Raw genomic sequence first — 24,104 nt, 5'->3', positions numbered from 1 at the left:
CGGCCGCCATCGTTGCTGGCCCCAGATGTTGAGTAACCTCAGCTCCACCATCGCACGCCTCCTCCCAGTTACTGAAAACCACTTACACAAGACTGCGCTGTTAACCCTTCCCCTGCTGCACTGCATGTGTATGGGGAGATCTGCTGGATCTCCGGGGCCCCTCAGGATCCTGTGCTCTGCAGATACACCGTCCATTGGAACGTAATAGGTCATAAATCACACCCATCCACGGGGCCAAAAACCCAACCTAACACCTTCATAAAGGAGGCAAGACAGGACCAAAGCACAGGGGCGACAGCCCGAAAAATGATAAATTACCCATAAATATTTAGAAGATAACACAGGGGAGTCTCTATATATATCATACTGTGACATCATACATAGTGACCTCATACACATAGTGACATCATACATAGTGACCTCATACACATAGTGACATCATACCCACAGTGACATCATACACATAGTGACATCATACCCACAGTGACATCATACACATGGTGACATCATACCCACAGTGACATCATACACATAGTGACATCATACCCACAGTGACATCATACACATAGTGACATCATACCCACAGTGACATCATACACATAGTGACATCATACCCACAGTGACATCATACACATGGTGACATCATACCCACAGTGACATCATACACATAGTGACATCATACCCACAGTGACATCATACACATGGTGACATCATACCCACAGTGACATCATACACATAGTGACATCATACCCACAGTGACATCATACACATAGTGACATCATACCCACAGTGACATCATACACATAGTGACATCATACACATGGTGACATCATACACATAGTGACATCATACCCACAGTGACATCATACACATAGTGACATCATACCCACAGTGACATACACATAGTGACATCATACAGTAACATCATACACACAGTGACATCATACAGTAACATCATACACACAGTGACATCATACACACAGTGACATCATACACACAGTGACATCATACACACAGTGACATCATACTGTAACATCATACACACAGTGACATCATACACACAGTGACATCATACACACAGTGACATCATACTGTAACATCATACACACAGTGACATCATACACACAGTGACATCATACAGTGACCTCATACACAGTGACATCATACACACAGTGACATCATACAGTGACCTCATACACACAGTGACATCATACAGTGACCTCATACACAGTGACATCATACACACAGTGACATCATACAGTGACCTCATACACACAGTGACATCATACAGTGACCTCATACACACAGTGACATCATACAGTGACCTCATACACAGTGACATCATACACACAGTGACATCATACAGTGACCTCATACACACAGTGACATCATACAGTGACCTCATACACACAGTGACATCATACAGTGACATCATACACACAGTGACATCATACAGTGACCTCATACACACAGTGACATCATACAGTGACCTCATACACAGTGACATCATACACACAGTGACATCATACAGTGACCTCATACACACAGTGACATCATACAGTGACCTCATACACACAGTGACATCATACAGTGACATCATACACACAGTGACATCATACAGTGACATCATACACACAGTGACATCATACAGTTACATCATACACACAGAAGGGTCCACATATACATCATATACACTGTGTGCAGAATTATTAGGCAATGAGTATTTTGATCACATGATACTTGTTATACACGTCGTCCTACTCCAAGCTGTATAGGCTGAGAGCCAACTACCAATGAAGTAAATCCGGTGATGTGCCTCTCTGTAATGAGGAGGGGTGCGGTGTAATGACACAACACCCTATATAAGGTGTGCTTAATTATTAGGCAACTTCCTTTCCTTTGGCAAAATGGGTCAGAAGAGAGATGTGACGGGCTCTGAAAAGTCCATATTGTGAGATGTCTTGCAGAGGGACGCAGCAGTCTGGAAATTGCCAAACTTTTGAAGCGTGATCACCGAACAATCAAGCGTTTCATAGCAAATAGCACAAAAGGGTCGCAAGAAGCGTGCTGGGCAAAAAAGGCGCAAAATAACTGCTCATGAATTGAGGAAAATCAAGCGTGACGCTGCCAAGATGCCATTTGCCACCAGTTTGGCCATATTTCAGAGCTGCAACGTTACTGGAGTATCAAAAAGCACAAGGTGTGCCATACTCCGGGACAGGCCAAGGTAAGGAAGGCTGAAAACCACCACCTCTGAACAAGAAACAAGATAAAACCTCAAGACTGGGCCAAGAAATATCTGAAGACTGATTCTTCACAGGTTTTATAGACTGATGAAATGAGAGTGACTCTTGATGGGCAGATGGATGGGCCAGAGGCTGGATCAGTAAAGGGCAGAGAGCTCCACTCCGACTCAGACGCCAGCAAGGTGGAGGTGGGCACTGGTATGGGCTGGGATCAGCAAAGATCAACTTGTGGGACATTTTCGGGTTGAGGATGGAGTGAAGCTCAACTCCCAGATCTACTGCCAGTTTCTGGAAGACAACTTCTTCAAGCAGTGGTACAGGAAGAAGTCGCTATCGTTCAAGAAAAACATGATTTTCCTGCAGGACAATGCTCCATCACATGCATCCAACTACTCCACAGCGTGGCTGGCCAGCAAAGGTCTAAAAGAGGAAAAAATAATGACATCACCCCCTTGTTCCCCTGATCTGAACCCCATAGAGAACCCGTGGACCCTCATAAAATGTGAGATCTACAGGGAGGGAAAACAGTCCCCCTCTGGGAGCAGTGTCTGGAGGCTGTGGTGTCTGGAGGCTGTGGTGTCTGGAGGCTGTGGTGGCTGGAGGCTGTGGTGCCTGGAGGCTGTGGTGGCTGCTGCACGCAATGTTGATGGTAAACAGATATGGATGGTCGGCTGCTGAGTGTCATCAGAAAGAAAGGGGGCGATATTGGGCACTCATTTTTTGGGGGGTTTGTTTTTGCATGTCAGAAATGTTTATTTCTAAATGTTGTGCAGTTATATTGGTTTCCTGGTGACAATAAACAAGTGAGATGGGAATAGATTTGGTTTTTATTAAGTTGCCTAATAATTCTGCACAGTAATAGTCACCTGCACAAACAGATCCTCCTAAGAAGCCAAATCTAAAACCCCTCCAACTGCCAAAAATATTAAGCTCTGATATTTATGAGTCTTTTGGGTGATTGAGAACATAGTTGTTGATCAATAACAAAAATAATCCTCTAAAATATAACTTGCCTAAGAATTCTGCACACGGTGTACAGTGACATCATGCACATAGGCAGATCATACACACAGAAGGGTCTATATATACATCATACATACTGTGATATCATACACATAGACACATCATACACACAGGGATATCATAAACAGGGATATCATAAACAGGGATATCATAAACAGGGATATTATACACACAGGGATATCATATGCACTGTTTTTATGCCCTTTATCGATCCCCATCAATAATCTGATCGCTGCGTTGTTCGGGTCGTTACGATTACAGGGACACCAAATATGTCCATGTTATTTGCTGATTTGTGATGTTTATTATTATTATTTATTTTAACTTTTTTAAAAAAGTGCATTACAATGTAATTATTCTATTTTATTTTATTTATTTTTTTTTAGTAATTTTAACACAAGAAACAAAACTCTTTTCCTCGGTCTCTAGAACACAAGACATAGAGACGCTGCTGTGTACATTGGAGTTCTATGTCCTGTGTAATATGCTGTGGCGTCAGAGGCCGCACTGCAGCTTCAAGGATAGAAAATCCTCCCTGTGACATCACCAGAGTCTGGGGCTCAAAAGCGAGGGCTCCTGCTGAAATATTGGAGCTCTGTTGGTTTGAGTCCCAGGGAGGGTGTGGACATGCAAATATAGTGGGCGGAGCAGTGCACTGACACACCTGGCCACACCCAGGTGCACCGAGCAGCCTAATTATCATATGGGAATAAAAGTCCGTTTCTGCAGATGATAGTTTGTTACAATGTATCAAGTTTGAAGATCAGAGACTTGTCTAAACTGGATACAACTGTAACAGCCCCTCTGCAGTGAGACGCTTACATCATTGCAGATTTTCAGCCTTTATTAAGGACATATCCTTTAAGATTTCTCCTTCTGATCTGCTCTTTGATATCTGATGGCTCCTCGGGGGCGGAGCTAAAAGCTATTCAGGAAAACAGCCGAACAATGAAAGACGTGAGGGAGAAAATGTGATAAATAGAAAAGGAAAATTCTCCAAACGTCTGATTATTATCCATCCTGAAACAGCTCAGCAGACAGTATCACACAGGAGAGGATTAGATACACAGCTCAGCAGACAGTATCACACAGGAGAGGATTAGATACACAGCTCAGCAGACAGTATCACACAGGAGAGGATTAGATACACAGCATAGTAGACAGTATCACACAGGAGAGGATTAGATACACAGCTCAGCAGACAGTATCACACAGGAGAGGATTAGATACACAGCTCAGTAGACGGTATCACACAGGAGAGGATTAGATACACAGCTGTGCAGACAGTATCACACAGGGGAGGATTATATACACAGCTCAGCAGCCAGTATCACACAGGAGAGGATTAGATACACAGCTCAGCAGACAGTATCACACAGGAGAGGATTAGATACACAGCTCAGCAGACAGTATCACACAGGAGAGGATTAGATACACAGCTCAGTAGACGGTATCACACAGGAGAGGATTAGATACACAGCTGTGCAGACAGTATCACACAGGGGAGGATTAGATACACAGCTCAGCAGACAAAATCACACAGGAGAGGATTAGATACACAGCTCAGCATACAGTATCACAAAGGAGAGGATTAGATACACAGCTCAGCAGACAGTATCACACAGGAGAGGATTAGATACACAACTCAGCAGCCAGTATCACACAGGAGAGGATTAGATACACAGCTCAGCAGACAGTATCACACAGGAGAGGATTAGATACACAGCTCAGCAGACAGTATCACACAGGAGAGGATTAGATATACGACTCAGCAGACAGTATCCCACAGGAGAGGATTGGATACACAGCTCAGCAGCTAGTATCACACTGGATAGGATTAGATACACAGCTCAGCAGACAGTATCACACAGGAGAGGATTAGATTCACAGCTCAGCAGACAGTATCACACAGGAGATGATTAGATACACAGCTCAGCAGACAGTATCCCACAGGAGAGGATTAGATACACGGCTCAGCAGACAGTATCACACAGGAGAGGATTAGATACACAGCTCAGCAGACAGTATCACACAGGAGAGGATTAGATACACAGCTCAGCAGACAGCATCACACAGGAGAGGATTAGATACACAGCTCAGCAGACAGTATCACACAGGAGAGGATTAGATACACAGCAGAGTAGACAGTATCACACAGGAGAGGATTAGATACACAGCTCAGCAGACAGTATCACACAGGAGAGGATTAGATACACAGCTCAGTAGACGGTATCACACAGGAGAGGATTAGATACACAGCTGTGCAAACAGTATCACACAGGGGAGGATTAGATACACAGCTCAGCAGACAAAATCACACAGGAGAGGATTAGATACACAGCTCAGCAGACAGTATCACAAAGGAGAGGATTAGATACACAGCTCAGCAGACAGTATCACACAGGAGAGGATTAGATACACAACTCAGCAGCCAGTATCACACAGGAGAGGATTAGATACACAGCTCAGCAGACAGTATCACACAGGAGAGGATTAGATACACAGCTCAGCAGACAGTATCACACAGGAGAGGATTAGATATACGACTCAGCAGACAGTATCCCACAGGAGAGGATTGGATACACAGCTCAGCAGCTAGTATCACACTGGATAGGATTAGATACACAGCTCAGCAGACAGTATCACACAGGAGAGGATTAGATACACAGCTCAGCAGACAGTATCACACAGGAGATGATTAGATACACAGCTCAGCAGACAGTATCCCACAGGAGAGGATTAGATACACGGCTCAGCAGACAGTATCACACAGGAGAGGATTAGATACACAGCTCTGCAGACAGTATCACACAGGAGAGGATTAGATACACAGCTCAGCAGACACTATCACACAGGATAGGATTAGATACACAGCACAGCAGCCAGTATCACACTGGATAGGAATAGATACACAGCTCAGCATCTAGTATCACACTGGATAGGATTAGATACACAGCTCAGCAGACAGTATCACACAGGATAGGATTAGATACATAGCTCAGCAGACAGTATCACACACGAGAGGATTAGATACACAGCTCAGCAGACAGTATCACACAGGAGAGGATTAGATACACAGCTCAGCAGACAGTATCACACAGGAGAGGATTAGATACACAGCAGAGTAGACAGTATCACACAGGAGAGGATTAGATACACAGCTCAGCAGACAGTATCACACAGGAGAGGATTAGATACACAGCTCAGTAGACGGTATCACACAGGAGAGGATTAGATACACAGCTGTGCAGACAGTATCACACAGGGGAGGATTATATACACAGCTCAGCAGACAGTATCACACAGGAGAGGATTAGATACACAGCTCAGCAGACAGTATCACACAGGAGAGGATTAGATACACAGCAGAGTAGACAGTATCACACAGGAGAGGATTAGATACACAGCTCAGTAGACAGTATCACACAGGAGAGGATTAGATACACAGCTCAGTAGACGGTATCACACAGGAGAGGATTAGATACACAGCTGTGCAGACAGTATCACACAGGGGAGGATTAGATACACAGCTCAGCAGACAAAATCACACAGGAGAGGATTAGATACACAGCTCAGCATACAGTATCACAAAGGAGAGGATTAGATACACAGCTCAGCAGACAGTATCACACAGGAGAGGATTAGATACACAACTCAGCAGCCAGTATCACACAGGAGAGGATTAGATACACAGCTCAGCAGACAGTATCACACAGGAGAGGATTAGATACACAGCTCAGCAGACAGTATCACACAGGAGAGGATTAGATATACGACTCAGCAGACAGTATCCCACAGGAGAGGATTGGATACACAGCTCAGCAGCTAGTATCACACTGGATAGGATTAGATACACAGCTCAGCAGACAGTATCACACAGGAGAGGATTAGATACACAGCTCAGCAGACAGTATCACACAGGAGATGATTAGATACACAGCTCAGCAGACAGTATCCCACAGGAGAGGATTAGATACACAGCTCAGCAGACAGTATCACACAGGAGAGGATTAGATACACAGCTCAGCAGACAGTATCACACAGGAGAGGATTAGATACACAGCTCAGCAGACAGCATCACACAGGAGAGGATTAGATACACAGCTCAGCAGACAGTATCACACAGGAGAGGATTAGATACACAGCAGAGTAGACAGTATCACACAGGAGAGGATTAGATACACAGCTCAGCAGACAGTATCACACAGGAGAGGATTAGATACACAGCTCAGTAGACGGTATCACACAGGAGAGGATTAGATACACAGCTGTGCAGACAGTATCACACAGGGGAGGATTAGATACACAGCTCAGCAGACAAAATCACACAGGAGAGGATTAGATACACAGCTCAGCAGACAGTATCACAAAGGAGAGGATTAGATACACAGCTCAGCAGACAGTATCACACAGGAGAGGATTAGATACACAACTCAGCAGCCAGTATCACACAGGAGAGGATTAGATACACAGCTCAGCAGACAGTATCACACAGGAGAGGATTAGATACACAGCTCAGCAGACAGTATCACACAGGAGAGGATTAGATATACGACTCAGCAGACAGTATCCCACAGGAGAGGATTGGATACACAGCTCAGCAGCTAGTATCACACTGGATAGGATTAGATACACAGCTCAGCAGACAGTATCACACAGGAGAGGATTAGATACACAGCTCAGCAGACAGTATCACACAGGAGATGATTAGATACACAGCTCAGCAGACAGTATCCCACAGGAGAGGATTAGATACACGGCTCAGCAGACAGTATCACACAGGAGAGGATTAGATACACAGCTCTGCAGACAGTATCACACAGGAGAGGATTAGATACACAGCTCAGCAGACACTATCACACATGATAGGATTAGATACACAGCACAGCAGCCAGTATCACACTGGATAGGAATAGATACACAGCTCAGCATCTAGTATCACACTGGATAGGATTAGATACACAGCTCAGCAGACAGTATCACACAGGATAGGATTAGATACATAGCTCAGCAGACAGTATCACACACGAGAGGATTAGATACACAGCTCAGCAGACAGTATCGCATAGGATTAGATACAGCTCAGCAGACAGTATCACACAGGATAGGATTAAATACACAGCTCAGCAGACAGTATCACACACGAGAGGATTAGATACACAGCTCAGCAGACAGTATCACACAGGATAGGATTAGATACATGGCTCAGCAGACAGTATCACACAGGAGAGGATTAGATACACAGCTCAGCAGACAGTATCACACAGGAGAGGATTAGATACACAGCTCAGAAGACAGTATCACACAGGAGAGGTTTAGATACACAGCTCAGCAGACGGTATCACACACGAGAGGATTAGATACACAGCTCAGCAGACAGTATCGCATAGGATTAGATACAGCTCAGCAGACAGTATCACACAGGATAGGATTAGATACACAGCTCAGCAGACAGTATCACACAGGAGAGGATTAGATACACAGCTCAGCAGACAGTATCACACAGGATAGGATTAGATACACGGCTCAGCAGATAGTATCACACAGGAGAGGATTAGATACACAGCTCAGCAGACAGTATCACACAGGAGAGGTTTAGATACACAGCTCAGCAGACAGTATCACACAGGATAGGATTAGATACACAGCTCAGCAGACAGTATCACAAGGAGAGGATTAGATACACAGCTCAGCAGACAGTATCACACAGGAGAGGATTAGATACACAGCTCAGCAGACAGTATCACACAGGATAGGATTAGATACACAGCTCAGCAGACAGTATCACACAGGATAGGATTAGATACACGGCTCAGCAGACAGTATCACACAGGAGAGGATTAGATACACAGCTCAGCAGACAGTATCACACAGGAATTAGATACACAGCTCAGCAGACAGTATCGCACAGGAGAGGATTAGGTACACAATGATAGATGATGGGAGTTGTTGTCCCAGGATCACCTACAGTCAGGCGTTTATCTCACTGACTGTTTCCAGTTGGATCAGTTTCCTTCCTCTATACTGTGGCGCTGGGGATCCTCCACCTACTTAATTGTCGTGATTTATCCTACCTCATATCTGGGGGTGCAGGGTTAATTTCTGGTTTTTGGGATCTTACCCCCTTTCATTACTTCTCTGCTTGGTGTTTGTGATCTGATCCTGAGCGGTCACTTGTCACAGCTGAAGGTTTGTCACTTTGTCCTGACAGTCTGGTCACAATGTATCAGTGCAGAGTACGCCGCAGTCATCCGAGCTGGAGGACACGACGGAAACCCGATGGACCTAATTTATATCAATGGGGTCAGAAAAACGGAAAAATCCGTGGCGAGATGTAAATCCAGAATAAAATGTATAAGGATGACATTGTAACAAGCCCTCAGCTGTGAGAAGTGTTAGGTCTGGAGATTTCGGATCCTGGTTCATCCTTATTGGAATTCATAAGATTCCAATACATTACATTAGAAAATCGCTTAGAAGACAATTCCCAACCCCTTTTAATGGAGCGCAGACTCCATGGCTTGCTGGGACTTGTAGTGACCCCCGTTATCAGGGCTGGAGGCCGCTCACCACTTCTTCTCCAGCACAGGAAGCCGCGCGTCCATTGTGATAATCCGCTCTTATCTGCAGCTCCAGACGGTAGGAAATTTCCGTGCCAGCATCCGGAGTATCAAACCCCCCCACCCCCGGCACAATCAGGGAGAGGCCTGGACCCAGAGGAATGCGGGGTCTGGAGGAACACCCGATCCTGGGACCCGGCTGCACAGATCCACTATCACCGACAGCGAGTGCAACACGGAGGCGCAAATGTCCCAAAAACGTCCCTTTGGCCAATATGAAAAGACCAATGCTAATACACCCCTGCAATAATTGGGGGCCCCGTTGGAGCTTTTGAATTAGGGCCCGTGAGCTTCATGTTTCGCCACTGTGTACATGTGCCAGGTATGAACCTGCGTCTATTGCCGCCATGACGGCCTCCGTCCCCGGCTCGGAGCGAGATCTGCAGCTATCGTGGTGGCAGGGCGCGGCCCGGGTGCGGTGCCACTTGTGGTTATTCAGATTTCGTAGCCGGGTCACGTGACGTCTGATCCCCGGCAGATTGTTTCCTATCACAACAAAATAGTGCAGTCACCGACCATCGTCCTCGCGTGTCCCCGTCACTGCAGTCTCTTCATAGACTAGTATACAGCAAAACTCTGTGCACCCCTGGTCAAAATTACTGTTACTGTGAGCAGTTAAGAAAGTTGATCATGACCTTCCTTGGAGACGTCTTCCAGTTCTGTGACATTCGTAGCTCGTCTAACCTTGTGCCAAAAACTAGCAGCCATTGGTTCTTCTAAGCAGCTGCCTAGCACTCTGAAAATAAAAATAGTGGAGGCCCAGAAAGCAGGAGAAAGACCATAAGATGATTGCAAAGCATTTTCAAGTTGCCCTTTCCAAATGTAATTAAGAAATGGCAGTTACTAAGAACAATGGAGGTCAAGCAAAATGTCTGTGAGAGCTGCTAGAGAGGCAAATCAGAACCCCTGCATGACTGCAAAAGACCTTCAGGAGGATTTAGCAGACTTTGTGGTACATTTTTCTGCTGTTCAGAGATGCCTGCACACATTATGGCTTTCATGGAGAAGTCATCAGATGAAAACCTCTCCTGCATCCTCACCATAAAAGTCAGCATCAGAAGCCTGCAAAAGAACATCTAAAAAAGCCTAATGCATTGTGGAAACAAGTCCTGTGGACTGATGAGGTTAAAATGCAACTCTATAGCCACAATGATCAAAGGTATGTGTGGAGAAAGAAAGGGCACAGAATGTCAGGAAAATATCATCTCGCCAACCATTAAGCATGGGGTGGATCAATTATGCTTTGGGGTTGTGTTGCAGCCAATAACACAGGGAACAATTCACGGGTAGAGAGAAGAATGGATTCAATGAAATTTCAACAAATTCTTGATGCAAATTTAACAGCATCTGTAAAAAAGCTGAAGGAGAAAAGAGGAGGAAAGAGGAAAAAAGGAGAAAAGAGGAGAAAAACAAGAGAAAAGAGAATGGCTTCTACAATGGATAATGATCCTAAACACAGTTCAAAATCCACAATAGACGACCTCAAAAGGCACAAGATGAAGGTTTTACAATGGCCTCACAGTCCCCTGATCTGAACATCATTGAAAATCTGTAGCTAGACCTCAAAAGAGCAGAGCATGCAAGACGAGCCAGGAATCTCACAGGATGGGAAGACAAGCCAGGAATCAAACACAACTGGAAGAGTTTTCTAAAGAGCAGCAAGTGCATGCAAGACGGCCCAGGAATCTCACAGAACTGGAAGACGTCTCCAAGAAAGAGCAGTGCATGCAAGACGAGCCGGGAATCTCACAGAACTGGAAGATGTCTCCAAGAAAGGAGCAGAGCATGAAAGACATGCCAGGAATCTCACAGAACTGGAAGACGAGCCAGGAATCTTACAGAACTGGAAGACTTTTCCAAGGAAGAGCAGTGCATGCAAAATGAGAAGCTTCACAGACCTGGAAGACGAGCCAGAAATCAAACACAACTGGAAGAGTTTTTTAAGGAACAATAAGTGCATGCAAGACGGCCCAGGAATCTCACAGAACCGGAAGATGTCTCCAAGGAAGAGCAGTGCATGCAAGATGAGCCAGGAATCTCACAGGACGGGAAGACAAGCCAGGAATCAAACACAACTGAAGGAGTTTTCTAAGGAACTGCAAGTGCATGCAAGACGAGCCAGGAAACTCACACAACTGGAAGACGTCTCCAAGGAAGAGCAGTGCATGCAAGAAGAACAAGGAATCTCACAGAACTGGAAGACATCTCCAAGGAAGAGCAGTGCATGCAAGACGAGCCAGACATCTCACAGAACTGGAAGACATCTCCAAGTAAGAGCAGTGCATGCAAGGTGAGCCAGGAATCTCACAGAACTGGAAGACGTCTCCAAGGAAGAGCAGTGCATGCAAGGTGAGCCAGGAAACTCACACAACTGGAAGACGTCTCCAAGGAAGAGCAGTGCATGCAAGAGGAGCCAGGAATCTCACAGAACTGGAAGACATCTCCAAGTAAGAGCAGTGCATGCAAGACGAGCCAGACATCTCACAGAACTGGAAGACATCTCCAAGTAAGAGCAGTGCATGCAAGGTGAGCCAGGAATCTCACAGAACTGGAAGACGTCTCCAAAGAAGAATGGAGGAAAATGTCTTCAAACAAGAATTGAAAGACTCTTGGGCTGCTACAAAAAGCGTTTACAAGCTGATACTAGCGAAAGGGGGTGGTACTAGCTACTAACCATGCAGGGTGCCACTGTAATAAATGCGCCTATTCATTGGCTGGCTCTGGCTCCATTGAAGTGAATGGGACTGAGCTGCAATACCACATCCTACCTGTGGACAGGTGTGGTGCTGTTTTTAGGAAGAAAACAGCCAAATGTTGGTAATGTTGGAGCGCCCCTTTAAGCCGTCCATATGTGACCTGTAACCTCCGCGCTGTAGCACGGGGGCGCAGGTTTGGCAGGAGCGCGGCTCTGATCACTTGCGGTCTCCGCGCGCTTCCTGTTTACCAGGGAACCTTCTATCTGTTCACTCATCGCCTCTTTTCACACATCTTGCTATTTTCGTCAGCGCTGTCATCCACATTGAGGGGAAATGACGGTTTCTGTCAAACGGCTGCTGCAATGGCGTCCTCAGGGCTGAGAGTAACCACGTTACCGAAGAGACTCCGCTGCTACAACATAGCGCTGCACCAGTCTACACCACAAGGGGCGCCATTTATTGAGGAGTCCGGGCCATGAAATGCTCACAGCAGGACAGAGGATTTCAGGAGAGGAGAGCGCTAATCTTATAGGAGGACACAGAGATACATAAAGGAAGGAGCAGGGCCCAGCAGCACAGAGTATTTCAGGAGAGGAGAGCACTGATCTTATAGGAGGACACAGAGATACATAGAGGAAGGAGCAGGTCCCAGCAGCACAGAGTATTTCAGGAGAGCACTGATCTTATAGGAGGACACAGAGATACAGAGAGGAAGGAGCAGGTCCCAGCAGCACAGAGTATTTCAGGAGAGGAGAGCGCTGATCTTATAGGAGGATACAGAGATACAGAGGAAGGATCAGGACCCAGCAGCACAGAGTATTTCAGGAGAGGAGAGCGCTGATCTTATAGGAGGACACAGAGATACAGAGGAATGAGCAGGTCCCAGCAGCACAGAGTATTTCAGGAGAGGAGAGCGCTGATCTTATAGGAGGACACAGAGATACAGAGGAAGGAGCAGGTCACAGCAGCACAGAGTATTTCAGGAGAGGAGAGCACTGATCTTATAGGAGGTCACAGAGATACACAGAGGAAGGAGCAGGTCCCAGCAGCACAGAGTATTTCAGGAGAGGAGAGCACTGATCTTATAGGAGGACACAGAGATACAGAGGAATGAGCAGGTCCCAGCAGCACAGAGTATTTCAGGAGAGGAGAGCACTGATCTTATAGGATGACACAGAGATACATAGAGGAAGGAGCAGGTCCCAGCAGCACAGAGTATTTCAGGAGAGGAGACCACTGATCTTATAGGAGGACACAGAGATACAGAGGAAGGAGCAGGACCCAGCAGCACAGAGTATTTCAGGCGAGGAGAGCGCTGATCTTATAGGAGGATACAGAGGAAGGAGCAGGTCACAGCAGCACAGAGTATTTCAGGAGAGGAGAGCGCTGATCTTATAGGACACAGAGATACATAGAGGAAGAAGCAGGACCCAGCAGCACAGAGTATTTCAGGAGAAGAGAGCACTGATCTTATAGGAGGTCACAGAGATACAGAGGAAGAAGCAGGTCCCAGCAGCACAGAGTATTTCAGGAGAGGAGAGCACTGATCTTATAGGAGGTCACAGAGATACACAGAGGAAGAAGCAGGTGTCAGCAGCACAGAGTATTTCAGGAGAGGAGAACACTGATCTTATAGGAGGACACAGAGATACATAGAGGAAGGAGCAGGTCCCAGCAGCACAGAGTATTTCAGGAGAGGAGAGCGCTGATCTTATAGGAGGACACAGAGATACAAAGAGGAAGGAGCAGGTCCCAGCAGCACAGAGTATTTCAGGAGAGGAGAGCACTGATCTTATAGGAGGACACAGAAATACATAGAGGAAGGAGCAGGTCCCAGCAGCAAAGAGTACTTCAGGAGAGGAGAGCACTGATCCTATGAGTTCACACATAGAAGGAGTGGGGTTCACAGCAGTACAGAGGATTTAAGAAACCTTGAAAAACACCTGTATTGCCAGAAATGGAACTAAATGCAGTTTTGCACAAATCTCCCTCTTCGTTATGAAGAATCTATGTTCCTTCTGCTACAAGATGACTGACAGATATAGACATCACAGTCATACTGAAACTCCAATATAACACCGACGCTTCTGCTTTGAGAAACCAGAAAAACATGGACGAGGCCAAAAAGTGCAATTAGGAAAAATGTCGTCCGGATCACAACGTGCGGAGAGACGACCTTCCATTAAAATCTATTTAACATGGGTCTATCAACAGGATCGCTCATTGTATCCATTAGCAAGCAGCAGAATTATGAATGCAGCTCTGGAGTATAAAGTAATAGAGTATCTACAAGGTGTAAGAAAATTACACGGGGATTATAAAATCGGAAGATGGCGATGATGATGATTCCATATAATGGCAGACACGGCCACTTCTCAGGAACCGAGAAACTGGATAAACCTTATACTGTGACCGGAAGACGAAGACAAAGGATTTATAATCTGTGAAATCGATAACTAAATCCAGAAATTCATGAAACGAAGGATTCCCGATAAATTAATTTCCGATGAGACGTCTAATCCTCTACTGTGTGATACTGTCTGCTGAGCCGTGTATCTAATCCTCTCCTGTGTGATACTGTCTCCTCAGCTGTGTATCTAATCCTCTCCTGTGTGATACTGTCTCCTGAGCTGTGTATCTAATCCTCTCCTGTGTGATACTGTCTCCTCAGCTGTGTATCTAATCCTGTCCTGTGTGATACTGTCTGCTGAGCCATGTATCTAATCCTGTCCTGTGTGATACTGTCTGCTGAGCTGTGTATCTAATCCTGTCCTGTGTGATACTGTCTCCTCAGCTGTGTATCTAATCCTATCCTGTGTGATACTGTCTGCTGAGCTGTGTATCTAATCCTGTCCTGTGTGATACTGTCTGCTGAGCTGTGTATCTAATCCTCTCCTGTGTGATACTGTCTGCTGAGCCATGTATCTAATCCTCTCCTGTGTGATACTGTCTGCTGAGCTGTGTATCTAATCCTATCCTGTGTGATACTGTCTGCTGAGCTGTATCTAATCCTCTCCTGTGTGATACTGTCTGCTGAGCTGTGTATCTAATACTATCCTGTGTGATACGGTCTACTGAGCCGTGTATCTAATCCTCTCCTGTGTGATACTGTCTGCTGAGCTGTGTATCTAATCCTCTCCTGTGTGATACTGTCTGCTGAGCCATGTATCTAATCCTCTCTTGTGTGATACTGTCTGCTGAGCCGTGTATCTAATCCTCTCCTGTGTGATACTGTCTGCTGAGCTGTGTATCTAATCCTGTCCTGTGTGATACTGTCTGCTGAGCTGTGTATCTAATACTATCCTGTGTGATACTGTCTACTGAGCCGTGTATCTAATCCTCTCCTGTGTGATACTGTCTGCTGAGCCGTGTATCTAATCCTGTCCTGTGTGATACTGTCTGCTGAGCCGTGTATCTAATCCTGTCCTGTGTGATACTGTCTGCTGAGCTGTGTATCTAATACTATCCTGTGTGATACTGTCTACTGAGCCGTGTATCTAATCCTCTCCTGTGTGATACTGTCTGCTGAGCTGTGTATCTAATCCTCTCCTGTGTGATACTGTGTGCTGAGCTGTGTATCTAATCCTCTCCTGTGTGATACTGTCTGCTGAGCTGTGTATCTAATCCTCTCCTGTGTGATACTGTCTGCTGAGCTGTGTATCTAATCCTCTCCTCTGTGATACTGTCTGCTGAGCTGTGTATCTAATCCTCTCCTGTGTGATACTGTCTGCTGAGCCATGTATCTAATCCTCTCCTGTGTGATACTGTCTGCTGAGCTGTGTATCTAATCCTATCCTGTGTGATACTGTCTGCTGAGCTGTGTATCTAATACTATCCTGTGTGATACTGTCTACTGAGCCGTGTATCTAATCCTCTCCTGTGTGATACTGTCTGCTGAGCTGTGTATCTAATCCTCTCCTGTGTGATACTGTCTGCTGAGCTGTGTATCTAATCCTCTCCTGTGTGATACTGTCTGCTGAGCTGTGTATCTAATCCTCTCCTGTGTGATACTGTCTGCTGAGCTGTGTATCTAATCCTATCCTGTGTGATACTGTCTACTGAGCTGTGTATCTAATCCTATCCTGTGTGATACTGTCTGCTGAGCTGTGTATCTAATCCTCTCCTGTGTGATACTGTCTGCCGAGCCATGTATCTAATCCTCTCCTGTATGATACTGTCTACTGAGCTGTGTATCTAATCCTCTCCTGTGTGATACTGTCTGCTTAGCTGTGTATCTAATCCCATGTGTGATACTGTCTGCTGAGCTGTGAATCTAATCCTCTCCTGTGTGATACTGTCTGCTGAGCTGTGTATCTCATCCTCTCCTGTGTGATACTGTCTGCTGAGCCGTGTATCTCATCCTCTCCTGTGTGATACTGTCTGCTTAGCTGTGTATCTAATCCCATGTGTGATACTGTCTGCTGAGCTGTGAATCTAATCCTCTCCTGTGTGATACTGTCTGCTGAGCTGTGTATCTCATCCTCTCCTGTGTGATACTGTCTGCTGAGCCATGTATCTAATCCTCTCCTGTGTGATACTATCTGCTGAGCTGTGTATCTAATCCTCTCCTGTGTGATACTGTCTGCTGAGCCGTGTATCTAATCCTCTCCTGTATGATACTGTCTACTGAGCTGTGTATCTAATCCTATCCTGTGTGATACTGTCTGCTTAGCTGTGTATCTAATCCCATGTGTGATACTGTCTGCTGAGCTGTGAATCTAATCCTCTCCTGTGTGATACTGTCTTTCCCGTGCCCCTATGAGGAGATCTATGGGGTACCCCGGGTTTCTGTAAGCTGAGCTCAGTGGGGCAATATCCGCTGATACTACAAGGTAAAGCAATCTGGAGGAGGACGGTGAGATAACACATATCTGCAGCGCCCTGCCAGGAGGAGTTGTCCTCTGTTGTATTCTGGGCAGGGACATTGCTTGTAACATCCTGACATAACTATTATTGGAAATCCGATAGTCGTGGCCAAAAGTTTTGAAACTGACATTTTTTTTTTTTTGCATTAACTCCGGATTCTTATGAAGATGAGTTGCAAAATATTAAGTCATTCTCTACCATGAAAATCAATATTAAAAAAAAAAGATATTTCCACTGAATTTCAGGCGTGCCACAAAATGATCTCAGGAGAAAGTGATACCGAGTACAAGGCAGCTGATACAATTCTGTAATACTGAGGAATTATGGGAGCAGACTGGTGGTTTAATAATGAAATCAAGGATACCTCTGCAGTTATCATTGCTTGCATCAAAAGGGCTTTACAGGCAAGGACATTGCTGCTTGTAAGATTGCTCCTAAATCAACCACTTATCAGATCATCAAGAAACTCAAAGAGAGAGAGGTGTGAAGAGGTATTCAGGGTGTCTAAGAAGGTCCAGAAAGTGCCAGGACCGACTCCTAAACATGGATTCAGCTACGGGATCGGTTTAACACCAGTGCAGAGCTTGCTCAGGGATGGCAGCGGGCAGTGCATCGGCACCCACAGTGAAGGATGTTGGAGGTTGCCTGATGTCAAGAAGGACAGCAGAGAAGACAATTCTAAGAAAAACCATTAAGGACAAACTGATATTCTGACTGCAGAGGATGGGGGGGGGGTAAAGTTATTTCTTTGATGAAGCCCCTCCAAACTGTTTGGGGGTTCTGGAAGAATGATTGTGCGGAGAAGACAAGTTGCTTATATCCATAACCAGTTTTTGGGGAGAAGGACAGAAGTGTGGAGAAATCGGGGTCAGAGCGAGAAATATTGAGGCTTTATAGAAACGTCATCTATTTGTGAATAAAATGTAACAACTTATGGAATGTTTATGATTCTATGTCAGTAACCATAGAAACGTAAAAGATCAAAAAGTACTAAAGCACCAAAATTTGCGTGATTACATCATGTTACCTGGACGTTATGTCACCGGAATTTGTCAATAAAATGTAACAACTTTTGGAATGTTTATGATTCTATGTCAGTAACCATAGAAACGTAAAAGATCAAAAAGTAGTAAAGCACCAATATTTGTGTGATTATATTATGTGACGCGGACGTGACGTCATCGGAATGATTTGTCAATAAAATCTAACAATTTTTGGAATGTTTATGATTGTCAGTAACCATAGAAACGTAAGACTAAAAGATCAATAACTACTGAAGCACCAGAATTTGTGTGATTTCATCATGTGACCTGGACGTGACGTCACCGGAATGATTTGTCAATAAAATGTAACAACTTTTGGAATGTTTATGATGGTATATCAGTAACCATAGAAACGTAAGACTAAAGGATCAATAATTATTAAAGCACCAAAATTTGTGCGATTCCATCATGTGACCTGGACGTGACGTCACCGGAATGATTTGTCTATAAAATGTAACAACGTTTGGAATCTTTATGATTCTATGTCAGTAACCATAGAAACGTAAAGGTCAAAAAGTACTAAAGCACCAATATTTGTTTGATTACATCATGTGACGTGGACGTGACATCACCGAAATGATTTCTCAATAAAATGTAATAACGTTTGGAATGTATATGATTCGGTCAGTAACCATAGAAACGTAAAGGTCAAAAAGTACTAAGGCACCAAAATTTGTATGATTACATCATGTGACCTGGACGTGACGTCACCGGAATGATTTGTCTATAAAATGTAACAATTTTTGGAATGTTTATGATTGTATATCAGTAACCATAGCAACGTAAGACTAAAGGATCAATAACCACTAAGGCACCAACATTTGTGTGATTACATCATGTGACCTGTACGTGACGTCACCGGAATGATTTGTCAATAAAATGTAACAAGGTTTGGAATTTTTATGATTCTATGTCAGTAACCATAGAAACATAAAAGATCAATAACTACTAAAGCACCAATATTTGTTTGATTCCATCATGTGACCTGGACGTGGCGTCACCAAAATGATTTGTCAATAAAATGTAACAACCTTTGGAATGTCTATGATTCTGTCAGTAACCATAGAAACGTAAAGGATCAATAATTACTAAAGCACCAATATTTGTGTGATTCCATCATGTGACCTGGATGTGATGTCACCGGAATGATTTGTCAATAAAATGTAACAACTTTTGGAATGTTTATGATCCTATGTCAGTAACCATAGAAACAAAAAAGATCAATAATTACGAAAGCACCAAAATTTGTGTGATTACATCATGTGACCAGAATGACTTGTAGTCAAATAATCTGTGAAGAGGGAAAAATAATCATTTTTTAAGTAGAAACCCCCTTGAAGACTTCTGAAGGTCAAGGGTGGAGGAGTAACAAAAAAAGAACAAAAAAAGGTCCATGGAATTTCCGGAGATACAAAGAGTCGCGGGTCCGATAAAACTTATTTATATTCAGATAATAACTTCTAGAAATTTCTTGGCTGACGTTTCTGCATTGTTGTCCCTTCCCCTGGGAAAACATCAGTTTGAGAACTATTTACATGGATTTGACGGGGGTCTGGTCACCAGGAGAGCTGAATACGGGGGGCAGAATCTTTATAGAAATAGAAAGGGGATAATCTGTTATGTGACACTCTTCAGCCAATCAGTAGAACTATCAGAAGTCACATGACATAGGTAGGAAGTGAAGTAGTCAGGGAGGCGGAGCTAGCGTCTTCTTGACCTTTGCTTGGCCCCTCTGGGGTTTTTATAAGGGGCTCAGTTGCACTTATGGGTTTAGCATTTATGAAATTTTCCATCGATGACCTAATCTGACCAGGGGATGGGATCCCTTTAACTCATTGAGTGGTGCCCATTGACATCAGTGTATCATCAGAAGCCTAGATGGTCCACCCTGGAGAAAGCCTTTGACTCTACATGATGGCCACCATTGATTGTGTAGCTCTTTCTAAGGAGATGTCCATGTGAGGTGTTGGATACTATGTATCTTCTTCTCTTGCAGGAGGCCCTCTCGGTCTGTGAGGACCACTCGTTCTTCACTCCTCTTCTGATGAAGACAGAGATGCCCGATGACTATTCACCCAGCATTAAGGAACGTGGTGGGAAGCTTCCCGAGGCCGCGTGGGTGTCCACCAGTGATCGCCAGCAGAACATTAAGCAGGAGGTTGATGAACAATCCCTGAATCGGTGAGAGATGGTTGAGTCTGGGTATATCTAAATATGAATGTATCGAGACGTCTTGAGATGTAGACTTGATATCTTGAAGTCCAGAAGATGCGGTGATTCCACCTGTGATAATGCTGCTGCTTCATCCATCGCCAGAGAAGATGGTGGCCACCACTCAAGAGGATCAAGCATGGGCTTTGGTTATGGTGGGACATCTCCTCAGCCCCAACTACTTGGTGTCCATGGTTGGCCATACCAACTCCTCACAGTGAACTCAACCCTTGGAGATTCGCTCTTCATACTCAAGACGTTACAGATCTAAATCGCAGGAAACTGAGACATCTGGTCTTAGATCTGTAGGAATCCCCCTCACCCCTGAAGGATCAACGCAATCTCATACCACTAAGAGGACTCTGCTATGGGCCGAGACACATGAAACAGCACCCCTAGAGGCTAATGTATGACATACAACCTGTATAATGCATTAAAGCGCTTTTCGATCTCTCGTTCAGACTCAACCATGGAGGGGCACCTATAGATAAAACAGACGAAGAGAGCGAGACCCCGCATACAAATTACCAGACCACCTACCCTGACACCACGAGCAACGGGAGAGAGTCCCCGAATCACATCAACGGCAACGAGGAAAAGAGGGTGATCGTCCCCGCAGGTGAGAAAGCCAAGCTACAGCAGGATCATAGCAGTTATATTCCTGTACATAGGGGCAGTATTATAGTAGTTATATTCTTGTACATAGGAGTAGTATTATAGTAGTTATATTCTTGTACATAGGGGGCAGTATTATAGTAGTTATATTCTTGTACATAGGAGCAGTATTATAGTAGTTATATTCTTGTACATAGGAGCAGTATTATAGTAGTTATATTCCTGTACATAGGGGGCAGTATTATAGTAGTTATATTCTTGTACATAGGGGGCAGTATTATAGTAGTTATATTCTTGTACATAGGGGGCAGTATTATAGTAGTTATATTCTTGTACATAGGGGGCAGTATTATAGTAGTTATATTCTTGTATATAGAGGGCAGTATTATAGTAGTTATATTCTTGTATATAGGGGCAGTATTATAGTAGTTATATTCTTGTACATAGGAGCAGTATTATAGTAGTTATATTCCTGTACATAGGGGGCAGTATTATAGTAGTTATATTCTTGTACATAGGGGGCAGTATTATAGTAGTTATATTCTTGTACATAGGAGCAGTATTATAGTAGTTATATTCTTGTACATAGGGGGCAGTATTATAGTAGTTATATTCTTGTACATAGGGGCAGTATTATAGTAGTTATATTCCTGTACATAGGGGGCAGTATTATAGTAGTTATATTCTTGTACATAGGGGGCAGTATTATAGTAGTTATATTCTTGTACATAGGGGGCAGTATTATAGTAGTTATATTCTTTTACATAGGGGCAGTATTATAGTAGTTATATTCCTGTACATAGGGGGCAGTATTATAGTAGTTATATTCTTGTACATAGGGGGCAGTATTATAGTAGTTATATTCCTGTACATAGGGGGCAGTATTATAGTAGTTATATTCTTGTACATAGGGGGCAGTATTATAGTAGTTATATTCTTGTACATAGGGGCAGTATTATAGTAGTTATATTCCTGTACATAGGGGGCAGTATTATAGTAGTTATATTCTTGTACATAGGGGGCAGTATTATAGTAGTTATATTCTTGTACATAGGGGCAGTATTATAGTAGTTATATTCCTGTACATAGGGGGCAGTATTATAGTAGTTATATTCTTGTACATAGGGGGCAGTATTATAGTAGTTATATTCCTGTACATAGGGGGCAGTATTATAGTAGTTATATTCTTGTACATAGGGGGCAGTATTATAGTAGTTATATTCTTGTACATAGGAGCAGTATTATAGTAGTTATATTCTTGTACATAGGAGGCAGTATTATAGTAGTTATATTCTTGTACATAGGGGGCAGTATTATAGTAGTTATATTCTTGTATATAGGGGCAGTATTATAGTAGTTATATTCTTGTACATAGGAGCAGTATTATAGTAGTTATATTCCTGTACATAGGGGGCAGTATTATAGTAGTTATATTCTTGTACATAGGGGGCAGTATTATAGTAGTTATATTCTTGTACATAGGGGGCAGTATTATAGTAGTTATATTCTTGTACATAGGGGCAGTATTATAGTAGTTATATTCCTGTACATAGGGGGCAGTATTATAGTAGTTATATTCTTGTACATAGGGGGCAGTATTATAGTAGTTATATTCTTGTACATAGGGGCAGTATTATAGTAGTTATATTCCTGTACATAGGGGGCAGTATTATAGTAGTTATATTCTTGTACATAGGGGGCAGTATTATAGTAGTTATATTCTTGTACATAGGGGGCAGTATTATAGTAGTTATATTCTTGTACATAGGGGCAGTATTATAGTAGTTATATTCCTGTACATAGGGGGCAGTATTATAGTAGTTATATTCTTGTACATAGGGGGCAGTATTATAGTAGTTATATTCCTGTACATAGGGGGCAGTATTATAGTAGTTATATTCTTGTACATAGGGGGCAGTATTATAGTAGTTATATTCTTGTACATAGGGGCAGTATTATAGTAGTTATATTCCTGTACATAGGGGGCAGTATTATAGTAGTTATATTCTTGTACATAGGGGGCAGTATTATAGTAGTTATATTCTTGTACATAGGGGCAGTATTATAGTAGTTATATTCCTGTACATAGGGGGCAGTATTATAGTAGTTATATTCTTGTACATAGGGGGCAGTATTATAGTAGTTATATTCCTGTACATAGGGGGCAGTATTATAGTAGTTATATTCTTGTACATAGGGGGCAGTATTATAGTAGTTATATTCTTGTACATAGGAGCAGTATTATAGTAGTTATATTCTTGTACATAGGAGGCAGTATTATAGTAGTTATATTCTTGTACATAGGGGGCAGTATTATAGTAGTTATATTCTTGTATATAGGGGCAGTATTATAGTAGTTATATTCTCACAGGGGCAGTATTATAGTAGATATATTCTTGTACATAGGGGGCAGTATTATAGTAGTTATATTCTTGTATCTAGGGGCAGTATTATAGTAGTTAAATTCTTGTACATAGGGGCAGTATTATAGTAGTTATATTCTTGTACACAGGGGGCAGTATTATAGTAGATATATTCTTGTATCTAGGGGCAGTATTATAGTAGTTATATTCTTGTACATAGGGGCAGTATTATAGCAGATATATTCTTGTACATAGGGGCAGTATTATAGCAGTTATATTCTTGTACATAGGGGGCAGTATTATAGTAGTTATATTCTTGTATCTAGGGGCAGTATTATAGTAGTTATATTCTTGTACATAGGGGCAGTATTATAGTAGATATATTCTTGTATATAGGGGCAGTATTATAGCAGTTATATTC

At 43.5% G+C, this 24,104-nt stretch overlaps 1 protein-coding gene across 1 annotated transcript in view; it reads left to right on the top strand.

The window, feature by feature from the left end:
• Positions 1–24,104, top strand: part of LOC142257130 (Friend leukemia integration 1 transcription factor-like) — a 37,480-nt gene that overhangs the window by 6,508 nt on the left and 6,868 nt on the right. Inside the window, exons 2-3 of the mRNA XM_075329227.1 lie at positions 20,491–20,675; positions 21,167–21,324. Of these exons, the coding sequence (XP_075185342.1) occupies positions 20,491–20,675; positions 21,167–21,324 (343 nt within the window). The remainder of the gene's footprint in view (positions 1–20,490; positions 20,676–21,166; positions 21,325–24,104) is intronic.

The sequence above is a fragment of the Anomaloglossus baeobatrachus genome, chromosome 11, assembly GCF_048569485.1.
Source record: "Anomaloglossus baeobatrachus isolate aAnoBae1 chromosome 11, aAnoBae1.hap1, whole genome shotgun sequence".
Classification (NCBI taxonomy): Eukaryota; Metazoa; Chordata; class Amphibia; order Anura; family Aromobatidae; genus Anomaloglossus; species Anomaloglossus baeobatrachus.
The sequence above is the reverse complement of the archived record's forward strand: the minus strand, read 5'-3'. Positions and strand labels throughout refer to the sequence as shown.